Here is an 11,404-nt window from a genome sequence, read left to right as displayed (position 1 = left end):
GATGAACGCGCAGACCACAATCATACTCTATACATGCACTTCCTTCCGTTCGTTGAAAGTGGGTAGAAAAGTGCCGTAAACCCAATGCCGGATCCGTTCCCGTTGCAATCCGTTCCCTCTCCTCCCGGTCCCCAAACAACTTTCTTTTCTTTCACCCCGCCAACCCGCAAACGGAAACGCTCATGTACTCAACTTCCGGAATGGTGGTGCTGTGGCCTGCGAGGGGGAAGGCTGTTCGCACAAACTCCCGTTCGCGTTAACCAGTTCCGGTGGAGAGAAGGGGGTCGTTGGGGGGGGGGGGGGTTGAGTTCTAAATCTAAGTTCTAATTACTCACTCCGCCCGTTTTCCCGACCGGTGGGCTGGAGGGGTTGGGAGGGTGCGCAAAACTGCAACAGACGAACAGACGGATGGGACAATTGCGATTGGAATCGGCCCTTCGGCAGTGTGTGTGTTCTTCCGGGCAGCCGTACGAACGGAGCTTCCTGTCTGGTGGCAGTTCCGATTCTAATTTAACGTCCGCTTGTGCGTGTGCGTGTGTGTGTGTGTGTTGAATGATAATTTTAATTACGCACCATATCCAGAGCCAGAGTTCCAGCACCGGTCGATAGAATGCGTGTCGACAGCAGCATGTTACAGACGACAGTCGAGAGAGAGAGTCGTCATCGCTTACCAGCAATGAGTACGTGTGGACATACGCGATGATTTGTATCTTGGCATAATTGACGTACACGTATCATAATGCATGCACTGGAGTCTCTAATTGTTGGAAAAAAGAAGAAATGATATGGAGCGGGTGTTCTCTTCACCGCTATCGATCGCGATCGTTTCTCGATCATCGGCAACACTGCTGCTCTATTGTGGTCTAATGCGTACTATGATTATGAGCGTATGAGCGCAGAGTGTCATCGACCGAGAGGTTGAAGATTTTTGCTTGAGAATGATGCAGAAAAAAAGGTCCACAAGACGCCTGGGAACCGGACACGAAACGCGAAATTATCGCCATTTACCACCAGTTGCCGTTCATTGTTGCTGCTGGCTCATAAAGATGTCGTTTATTTGACTGCCACACGGATGGACACAGAGTTTGGCCGAATTTTCGCAGCTTGTGATGATCACAAGCGAACTGTATGCGAGGTACATACCGAATGGGACCGTTACACGCAACACACAATAATGTTTAATAATGTGTACGTAAATGTGTTTCTTTTATCTTCAAACTTTTCTTTGAACCTTCGATGTAAACATATTGTTCAACAGACAAGAGCTGATGACAGATCGAAAGATTTGGATAACTCTCTCGATGTTGGTTTGGTGATCGTACTGCCGGTGCGAAGAAGGTGTGTATGGACGTGTATACCGTAGTTCAACAATGCTTTACTTGCTGTTTGCTCAGCTTTCTCTCCCCCAAAAAACGCTCCCAAACGCAACTTTCTATTTCTTTCCATTTTTTTGTTTTCTTGATTCAGCAACTCCATAAGGAGCCGTTTTTTTTCTTCCTCTCTCCTGGCGACATTTAGAGGTTCTACTATTTAGAAACGGATTGTGTGTATGTGTGCTTTTTTATTACAACCCGCCTTGTGACGGCAGTGTTGCAATGATGTCATCATGCCCGCGCTGTAGCTTGAGCGTTTGAGAGTGTTCTGTGAGTGTTTGCTGATCGTTTCCCGTTACGCGTCGGCCTGTGCCCGCTGTCGTCGTGCTGTCCGTGTCGTGCCTAGGAGATGGAAGTGTAATCTCGTTTTCCGTTTTGAAGCAACCAAGTTTGCCAAATTTGCGCATGATAATGCGCCCTCGGCTCTTGCGTAATAGGAGCATCAACGCGATCCCCCTGGTCCACTCGGGTCGTGGCGAAGGGGGGGGGGGGAGGGGGGGGGGCATTTCAAGTCGAGTCTGAGAACTACGCCCCACCACTGTCTGCGCGATAACTGGCAGGCGATGGGGGTGTGGAAGGGGTGATTGGGAAGGACAGAACGTGAACCGTGCTCGGCAGCCAAACTGCCGATTGTGCTATTTTTAAAAACCATTTTCAATTTCCCTATTATTTCGGCCACGACGAAGCTGCGCGCTGTGTTCGGGCTCTCTCACCTTCTTTCTCTCTCTCTGGTTGTCTCGTACCTGTAAGACTGTAAGACAAGCTACGCACACGCATTTTCCTTTTTCCTCCAAGGCCATTCGATTGTGGGAAGGAGGAAGATTTGTGCAAATAAAATCTGGCCCGTTGGAGAAAAACGAGGTAAAGAATTGGTGGACGAAGGTAGAATTGTGTGTTGGTGGTTTTAAATTTTGATTGATGCGGGATCCAGCCTGTGACTCATGGGTGTTAAAATTAAATAAAATTAAATATTACCTTCACACTGTATTGGCGTAGTTTTGTGGGCCAGATGGATCAGTAATTGGTATTTGCATTTATGATTCTTATATTTTAATGCTGGATTTATAAATGTTTCTTATACCGGCAATTATATGTTTCAAAATCCTCGATCACTTTACTGAACTGTACGATCGCTTAGCAACTGTGGTTGTTGAACGAGGTTCGTTTGGTCGGAAATGTCGACATACAGCCCAAGGAGGGTTGTTGCCCATTCCTATGTCAAAAAAACTGCTTTTGAAATATCTATGTTATAATATAATGCTTATTTTCATTCCACAAGAAAATAATTAATGGAATTGGTGATAGTTCAACCGTTTGAATAAATAATGCATATTTATATGGATAATCAATAAATCGGCAGAAAATACAACTTACTTATGGTGGAACACTTACATGAAACATGAAATTACTAAATTTTTCTGATAATTATGATGTTTGGGTAATATCACGATTGCACAATTTCTTTCGCAATTGGACACATTTTACTGTCGACTGCAAACGTTGTAGGGTTCCGTTGGTCGACATGAGTTTGACACCTCTGTCAAACATACCATCCAGCAAAGTCGTTGCACTCTGGTCGTTAATTTAAATGATGCGCATTTAAAAAATATAGAATACCCTCCGATCCGATACTATGGATTCAAAACGTATGTAAAAAATGTAACACTTTATTACAAAACCACGAAAAACACCCGCCCACTTTGCTCCATACCAATATCACTCCTCGTCTAGAAGCCAGTCTTTCGATGGCGTGTCGGTGTCCTTGAGCGGGTTGACCGCTTTCGTTTGCTCCATTGCAGCATTGACCTTCGATACGCCCTTCACGATTTGCTGATACCTGTCCCGGATGTCCGATATCCACTCCGTATCGTCCCAGTGGTACCAGCTCAGTACGCAGACGATTAGAATGAAAAATAGATTCGTGGTGATGCCTGCAACGACACAATACAAGTACATTACTATCCATATTCCGCGACGAGCGAATACATAGCGCTGCGAGCAGTGGCATGACTTGCTTACCGATAAGCGCGGACAGCACGGGCCAGTTAAACATTAGATATCGCAGGCCGGTAAAGTTCGCGACCACCTGTAGCTGGGCCGAGTACAGCTGAATGTCCCGACAGTGGATGGTGATGTCGATGTTGGTGGCGGGATGGGTCGAGTCGTCGAGAAAGTTGGAGAACAGCTCCACCGTAACTAGCTGTTTCTCTTCCCGATAGCCGAATACTAGCAGTGGCGCAAACACGAACGTTAGAATCGTTTTCAGCAGGTCGGATTTGTAATGCAACATGGACATGCGGCAGGAACGCGCTACCTCGACGTGCCCGTAGTCCTTAACCGTACCGCACACGGTGAACATGCCTGAACGTGGGAAGAAGGAAAGATGAATTGTTTTTTTCGTGGAAGGATGCCTAAACACACACTACAACACCAGCTACCCAGGTAAACCACCCTCCCGAGAGCAGTAGGACAAACACTTGCTACAACCGATTACCTATTTTACCATTGTGTTCAGATTCGGGCATTTCCAGGTTCAGTATGATCTTGTACGGCTGTCCCACCATCAGGAACCGTTGATGATTAGTCAGCGCAACGTTCGCCGTCGGATAAGGTTTGCAATCGTACGCATTATCTTGACATTCGCTGCAAAGCGAGAAGAAATCGAGTTAGTAATGCTCATGCTGCTTTGGTGAAGCGTGCGCTGCACACATTCTGCCGTCACGCCAGGGGGGGGGGGGGGGGGGGCACATACCGTATGTTCAGGTGCACATCCTTCACGTGCAAAACGGAGGGCATGTAGGAGTAGTAGAAGTACAGGTACAGGAAGATGGAGGCCCACACGACGGAAAAGCCGACCAGCACGACGACGAGCAGCTTCAGGAACACGTTCTTCGTAGTGGTCACACTCTTTTCCTTCCGCGCTCGGTACTCCTCGGCAGCGGCCAGGCCCAGCGTAGCGACTGGTTTGAATACATAGTTTCGTACGATTTTGAAAGGGTCCAAAATCATCAACACCAAACCTAGCAGACCCATGTTACGTGTGCAACGGGAGGCAAGCGAATGGCTGTGGCACGGGATAAGGAACAGATAAGGAATCGTTGCCTCCTTGATAATCAGAGCCCGCAGTACGGTTAACGATCTTAAAGAGGAGAAGCCGTGGCCGCAAGCACATCACAACTTCCGCCACCGGAATGGTCTTTATACGGGAATGTTGGAAGGAAAGATAGAATCGGTTTTGTGTAAGTTCAATGCACGTTTTGCACGATTTTTCACATTTCACGACGCTCCACAAAACGGGGTAACTCCGAAACCGTAAGTTTACAATCGCATGATGCGGAACAAAGTTCAGCAGAAGCCAAATCGAAACCGTTTTGACGTTTGTTTGTTTTGGTCTGGCTCTGCACTGTGGTCGGTCCGAGGACATTTCGTTAGGAAATGTTTATTTTATTTTGTGAAAGAAATTTTCGAAAAAGCAAGAAAAACAACGAAATGGCAAAAAATTGAGAAAAAGTTAGCAATTTAAAATTAGTTGCAAATGGCACGCATTTGAAGAAAACGATTTTAAAACGTATTTCCATGACGGGGATATTGCCCCTTGCATTGCTGTGTTGTGTTTATTTTTTTTAAATTTAAACAATGATGTATGATCATGAATAGTTGTTGAAAATAATGCTTATTAAAATATTTTTACTAAAATATAGCGCCACATTTTTAAAGGTTTGATATTGCACATGTTGCATTTGATAGTTTATTTACCAACTGATTTTGAATGCAATTTAGAATGTAGCTTTAAGCTAGTTTAAACATTTACGATAAATCTCGGGAAAACATTAAAAGATAGACTGTAAAATAATTGCATTTGATTCAATCACCAGTGGATTAGATCGATTTGCAGTGGTTAGATCGATACTAACGTGATGTATAATCACTCATCCCTTCATTCCTATTCGATCGATATCGAAAAGTTGGACAACAAAGAGCAAAATAAACCAATGTACCAGACAGGTCATTCAACGCGTTGCGCTTACAGCCGGAAATGCATCAACTTTCGCATCAGTCCCGGCCCATTCCACAGACCGTTCAGCAGCAGATGCCAGTAGAGCGGGGGCATGAAATCCTTCTTCATGAGGTACATCGTGAAGCGCTCCTTGCGCTGATCGAGCGGGAAAGTTTCCAAGGGCGTCAGGGAGTAATCGAACTCGGCCAGCATACACGTGTTGTATCCCGTGACCAGCGGGCAGGACGCGTATCCGTCGAAAACTCGATTAGGTGTGCGGCCCTCCATCACAGCCATTAAATTTTTGTACACCACTTGCGACTGGGCGGCTGAAAGGAAGAAGAACAGCGACAAGAAGCGTTCACACAAATGTATCGTTCCACCATCATCGAATATGCATATGCAATGCAAATGGATCAACAGTCCTGCCTTTGGCTGCCTGCCTGCCTGCCTGCTTCATTTGCATGTACAATGAGGTCTCGTTTTCGCTTACCGACGGACGCTGCTGTTTTAGAATTCGGCGAAGATGAGCAGTCACCGATCGCAAAGACGTTGCTGAATTTCTGATGCTGCAGCGTATCCTTGTTCACGTCTACGAAGCCCACCTCGGTAACTAGGCTTTTGCAAGCCTTCAGCACATCCGGGGCACCCATCGGCGGGGTGACGTGCAGCAGCTCGTACTGCAAATATGCACAAGCAAATCGTATGCACACACACACACGCACTCATTGGATTGATGTCATGTTACAATTGTGCCCTCTCCAACCCGTTCGTCCGTGGCCTGCCCGCAGGCACCTGACCTACTTAACCTTACCTTAACGGTAAACCGCTCGTTCGGCTTGTCGAGATTTTCGAACACAGCTTCATCCGTGCCGGGTTTCACCTCGACTAGGTTCGTGCGCAGATTTACATTAATGTCCCGTTTCTTCACTATTTCCCAGAGCGCATCGGCATAGTGCTTTACGCCGAACAGCACCGGCAGCGAGGTGTTGTAATGGAGCTGCGCATTTTTGCGCTTTCTGGACTGGTGGTTCAAGTAAAAAAACATTGTTTTAATCAATTGCACTAACCCCCTATCAGCCAGCCACGACTACCAAAACTACCTTGCGTAAATAGTGCTCCGCAATGTACAGCACCTTCTGGGGCGCTCCGGGACACTTCACCGGACTGTTCGGGAAGGTGAACACGGCGTTGCCGGTGCGGAAGTTCTTCAGCGCCTGGTAGGTACGGTCGACATACTTCGGCGAGTAGTTGGAGCACACCTTCCCGTTCGGTATCGACAGGGCTTCCAGCAGGCCCGGTATTTTGTCGTAATTCAGCTGCAATCCGACGGCAACGAGCAAATATTCGTACTCGATTGTATCACCACCACTGGTGTGGACGGTGTTACTTTCGGGCTCAAACTTTGCGGCCGAATCCTTGATCCACGTGGCCAGCGCGGGCAGAACGCTCTTCATTGGGCGAAAGCTGTCCTCCAGCTTTTTAATGCCACCGCCGATTAGGGTGAACATTGGCTGATAGTAGTGATTCTGGAAGAAGGAAAATAGCATGATAATGTTTTAATTGGTTTATGTAGGAGCAGCGCGCTTGAGAAATATAAATTTGTTATTACGCTTTTTTTTATATGCATTATTGTGCCCCACCCAATTCCTAGTAGCAAATAAATTCTCTCGAGGCCATTAGAGCAATAAAAATGAAACGAAGAAGGGGTAGAAGAGTACTAATAAAACATTCACGGCTATTTTCCCGTTCGATCTTTTTTGCCTGGGACAAAATGCAAAGTCACTATAGTTTGTTTAATTCATTAGCACAAGTTACACAATGATGACGGTCCAAATGTACACTCTAAATGGGGCTAAGTCCGTCAGACCAGACAAGCTAATTGAAAACAATAAAAATAGCACCAAAAAAGGCCAGATCTTAAGAGTGAAACCGTTGAAACAGAAAGAGATCAATGTGTAACGAATGTTGCTAAGCAGAATACATGCATTTTACAACACTCGATTGGGCTAACAAACGCAACCACGGTTCGACCGATAGTGCACAGGAAGTCGATAAGCCGTACTGCTGCTGATATTGCACCTCTAGCCAATTGACTTTCATTTGATTAGGATGAATCCAATTGGTTTTTGGTTCATTTTTTTCAACATTCGTTTGATAAAGATCGAGTTTTAACTGTTAAAACTGCAACTTACATCAGCCGGTTCCAGCACAATCACTTTTCCGGCCCCCAGCTTGTTGGATGCTTTTGCCGCCACGGAACATCCTCCGGCGCCCCCACCAACCACTAACAGTTTACATCTGAAAAGAAAGTAAAGCAATAAGAAAACGTCATAAAATCTCATTCCGGAGGAGAAACTTTTTCGGGGAACTTTCCCCAAAAAAACAACAACCTGTTGCGCCCCTGTTGGATCACCCATTTCGTTGGACTTACTTGTGGTTTTCGTTCAGAATACCGCTTGTTGCGAATCCTCTTGCCGCAATACTAAGCGGAGAATTTGCTGTTTTAATTGTATAACACAACACTTTTATCATTTTTGTTTGCGAACCAACGTCCTTCTTGCACAATCTTATGCCACCGTATGTCTACGGGCCCAAAAGATGCACTGAATGTCACCAAATTGAACACTTTCAGTGTGATTTCAAGGGCACACACGTACCAACGTCCGTACCGGGCGGTTGTGTTTTAGTAATGAAACCAAGCCAAACGATGGAAGAATGGAATTATCTACCTTCGAGCATGCACACACACACATACCAGTCCAACAGCTGATTAGCAAGGAGTGGTAGATTTAATTAGCCGCAAATAACCGCAGTCAAAAAATATGTTACCGTTTTCAACCCCCTTCTCCGACCCCTTTTGTTTTGCCGCTTCGATGGAAACAAAATTATGACGTTTTTGACATGTGTTTATGGAAAGGGGTTGAAAAGTTGAGCCGGTTGCAATGTGCCGCAATTTAAATTTGCCGCTACTTAACGAATGTTTTACTTTCGTAGACTTTTGAAATGGATGAATGGGAGTATAAGGCATTATCGGTTAATTTGTTAAACTTACTATATGGAATATTGTTATTCTTGTTTATAGTGTTTTGGCTTGCTTGGCCCTAAGGTTTTGGTCCTTAATTCGAAGGAAAACATTCAGGTCGGAATCGAATCCTGCTCGTAAAGGTTATAATTGATTTTTTATTTATTTAATTACTTCGAAAAAGCGAGAAAGTGGTCTCAATAAGAAATTTGCTTTAAAATAATTAACAACTTCGTTGATGGCGTGCCTCTAACTAACTAAGACTAACTCATCGCAAATCGTGAGTTCGCACTTAAACTAATCCACGAGACAATGCAGTTAAATTTTATAGTACTGGAATGAACGGAACAGTTGCAAAAGCAAAAAAAAGTATGGGCATGTTGTTAAGTCGTACGAGTTGACAAATGTACCATGAGACCGGCACTACAGATACTCTGAAAGATGTATGTTTAGCATGTGACAGGTATTTTATCACTTTTCTCATTAGCACATCTCACAGTAAAACGTCACAAAATCTTTTCCAGTAATCGAATAATGACCGAGATGTAAAGTACACAATCCTTGGCAGTTGCAATCATCCACAACACGTCATTGGATGTAAAAGCTAAAGAGGTGAATGAGGCCAATTGGCTCAAAGTCTCTATAAAAATAAAGAAAAAATTGGATGTAAAAACCTAAAGGTTGTCCTAAAAAAGAATTGTTTTTTTGATTAACACTTTCTACCACTTTTCTGGCTACTCATCGGTCAAATTCTTCTTTAGCTTCTTCGCTAAAGCTTAGTGACCAATGAAGTGTCTTTGCTAGATCCATATCTCCAATTCACTGTCTGGCCTTTAGTCATCATTTCACATAGTTTCATCTTCTTTTCTTTTCTTTTTTTTTTGAGTCTTTTTTGTTCCCTATACGAGAAATACTATTGATCACTTCCAATTTTGAGTTACATTCTTACGTATTTTTTATGGTGAGAATATTATGTAGCCTAAAACAACACGTACCTATATTCGTCATCTTTCCGCAAGAGCAACATCATTTCGTAGTCTCAAAATGCAGATGTTGGCTGATTTGCCTATCATTTCATAGTATAAATCGTTAATCTTTGCGCTATTTGTATGTGTGTGTCACCCAAACAATGCCCCTGGACACACTGGACACACCAGTTACGTCTTAATTGCTTAATCTATTTGTGAACTGCAGCGACTTTTCTTCCATCGTTATGGGACACAAACAGCAATGACGCTCAACCAACCCAACAAGTGTCTCAGGTCTGCCTTATGGAATGACCCCGCGACGGGCCGAAATGATTATTTCGCTATTATGCTGGCAAAGCAAAAACCAAAATCCACCAAATATATTTTTAGCTCCGAATGCCTAGCGGACTCATTTGGAGTAATTAATAGGCCTGATAAGGAAGCAGTGAACGGTTCCGTTTAAGTATGTTTTTTTTTTATCAATTGTTTGTCTTTTTCCATTTTTTTTTTCATAACGTCCTACGCGGTCCCACCGTCCTGATAAAGGCTAATGAGAATTATTTTGACTATTTAAATGGAATGCCAAAGACAATCTTTTACAAATGGGGTGAGTCTGTATGTGGAATGATTCACATTCAGCGCCTCTATCATTCACGCCTTTTCTATTTATTTAAACGCGTAAAACCTTATCAGGAACGCAAATAGGAAAATCACAGCTCTTTCTAACATCCTGGTGGAACAGATGAAATGAATCTTGCAAGTAGTACTACGACGTATCCAAAGACTGGGAGGCTGGAGCAACCAGCCAAGCGATGGAAAGGTGCTGCAAATAGGTTTTAGTATCGGTATTAGAAAAAGATAGCCAAGAAGTCATCAATTCTGAATATGATTCATGGATAGGAACCCTCTGCTTTCCATTGAAACAAAATGTATGTAGATGCTAGTTTTGAAGTATCAGGAAGCCTACATTTTGGCCACTGCCTAATGCCTCAGTCATTCTAAACCCGCCATTTGTCTGACTATAAAATAATCCAGCAAAACAAGATTGATTGTTGCAATAATTCGCCAACAAAAATGGATTCACAATAGGTCAAGCAAGTCCTCGTAGGAGCTAGGAAGAATATGCTTATTTTTTGAATACTTTTTCAGTACCAGAAACTTTAGGACACACTAGACAAGTCTAGACTAGATAGTTTGTCTTTTCTAGGGAGTAACGATTCTGTATGAGAATGTGTCCCATTTTACCTTGATGGTAAAATATTAAACATCTTTAAAATCTACAACCATTGTTACTAATAGAGTTAGTTACTAATCAATACCGATGAGCTAATGAACATGGAGAGAAAGACGTCCACTTGCTGTACGATGATCGGCATGGAGACGCATAATAATAGAGCCATCTTCTTAAAGGAGCTAACAGCAGATAAATACAACATCAACTAGTATCTCTTTAGTGGATCGTTACTTTTTACTGCCATGCATTGTTAGCCCACAAAGAAGGAAGGAAAAAGGGACATGGTTCCTGCGTACTCTTTTCCAACAATCATGTTTACCCCGCGGCAGCTAATTACACTGTCAGCGCATGTGGGGCTTCTTTTAATTCGATTGTATCTAAACCATTCCAGATCAACACCACCAGTGGCAGGCGCGGAGCCGGTGACGAACGACTCTCGTACGGCTCCAGCACCAAACCGGCCCGACATACGCGCCCCTGCTCCGTTGCCGTGTCCTCCCTCTTGGGGAGTTCTGTTCATGGATGCAAATGTCATGCACATCGTAACCTCACTTGTCTTTCTGATATTCTAATTCGGCGGCTGAAATCTCCTCACCAGGCGGGAGCTTTGCGCGGATTGCTCTACTCCCTGCTGCGTGTGTACTGCTAGCCTGTCGCAGGTTACACACACCTGAACGTCGCAACAGCAGCAGGAGCGGCTGTAGCAGCAGCATCATCATCATCAGCAACACCTCGTCTCTAATATCTCGCATGCATGATTCAGTAGCCAGGAGAGGACATCCGTACATCTGAATGGCAAATTGGGCG

The 11,404-nt window shown here is 44.2% G+C and overlaps 2 protein-coding genes across 3 annotated transcripts; both read right to left on the bottom strand.

Moving 5' to 3' along the window:
• Positions 1-3,020: 3,020 nt before the first annotated feature.
• Positions 3,021-4,748, bottom strand: LOC120949932 (seipin). 2 transcript variants are annotated; one of them, XM_040367575.2, is made up of 4 exons: positions 4,126-4,748; positions 3,868-4,016; positions 3,393-3,734; positions 3,021-3,304 (listed from the first exon to the last, which is right to left on the bottom strand). In XM_040367575.2, the coding sequence occupies exons 1-4, from the start codon at positions 4,404-4,406 to the stop codon at positions 3,090-3,092; spliced, it is 987 nt and encodes a 328-aa protein (XP_040223509.2). In that variant the 5' UTR covers positions 4,407-4,748; the 3' UTR covers positions 3,021-3,089. The 2 variants fall into 2 exon arrangements, with proteins under 2 accessions (XP_040223509.2, XP_040223510.2); XM_040367576.2 differs by having other exon boundaries at positions 3,877-4,016; positions 4,126-4,747.
• Positions 4,749-5,081: 333 nt separating this feature from the next.
• LOC120949931 (sulfide:quinone oxidoreductase, mitochondrial) lies at positions 5,082-8,199 on the bottom strand. The gene is made up of 6 exons (XM_040367574.2): positions 7,805-8,199; positions 7,566-7,671; positions 6,474-6,899; positions 6,185-6,394; positions 5,864-6,050; positions 5,082-5,699 (listed from the first exon to the last, which is right to left on the bottom strand). Exons 1-6 carry the CDS (start codon positions 7,903-7,905, stop codon positions 5,398-5,400), a joined length of 1,332 nt encoding a protein of 443 aa, XP_040223508.2. The 5' UTR covers positions 7,906-8,199; the 3' UTR covers positions 5,082-5,397.
• Positions 8,200-11,404: the final 3,205 nt, after the last annotated feature.

The sequence above is a fragment of the Anopheles coluzzii genome, chromosome 2, assembly GCF_943734685.1.
Source record: "Anopheles coluzzii chromosome 2, AcolN3, whole genome shotgun sequence".
In the NCBI taxonomy this organism is placed as follows: domain Eukaryota; kingdom Metazoa; phylum Arthropoda; class Insecta; order Diptera; family Culicidae; genus Anopheles; species Anopheles coluzzii.
This window is presented reverse-complemented; position numbering and strand designations above follow the sequence as displayed.

What these genes read in the sequence shown, in the direction of transcription:
- LOC120949932 (XM_040367575.2), bottom strand. Translation starts at nt 4,406, where the DNA reads ATGGGTCTGCTAGGTTTGGTGTTGATGATTTTGGACCCTTTCAAAATC. An exon ending in GATGTGCACCTGAACATACG is followed by an intron (nt 4,017 to 4,125) that starts GTATGTGCCCCC and finishes CTCGCTTTGCAG; the next exon opens with CGAATGTCAAGATAATGCGT. An exon ending in TGAACACAATGGTAAAATAG is followed by an intron (nt 3,735 to 3,867) that starts GTAATCGGTTGT and finishes TCCCACGTTCAG; the next exon opens with GCATGTTCACCGTGTGCGGT.
- LOC120949931 (XM_040367574.2), bottom strand. Translation starts at nt 7,905, where the DNA reads ATGATAAAAGTGTTGTGTTATACAATTAAAACAGCAAATTCTCCGCTT. An exon ending in CGGAGCACTATTTACGCAAG is followed by an intron (nt 6,395 to 6,473) that starts GTAGTTTTGGTA and finishes TTGAACCACCAG; the next exon opens with TCCAGAAAGCGCAAAAATGC. An exon ending in ACGAGCGGTTTACCGTTAAG is followed by an intron (nt 6,051 to 6,184) that starts GTAAGGTTAAGT and finishes GCATATTTGCAG; the next exon opens with TACGAGCTGCTGCACGTCAC.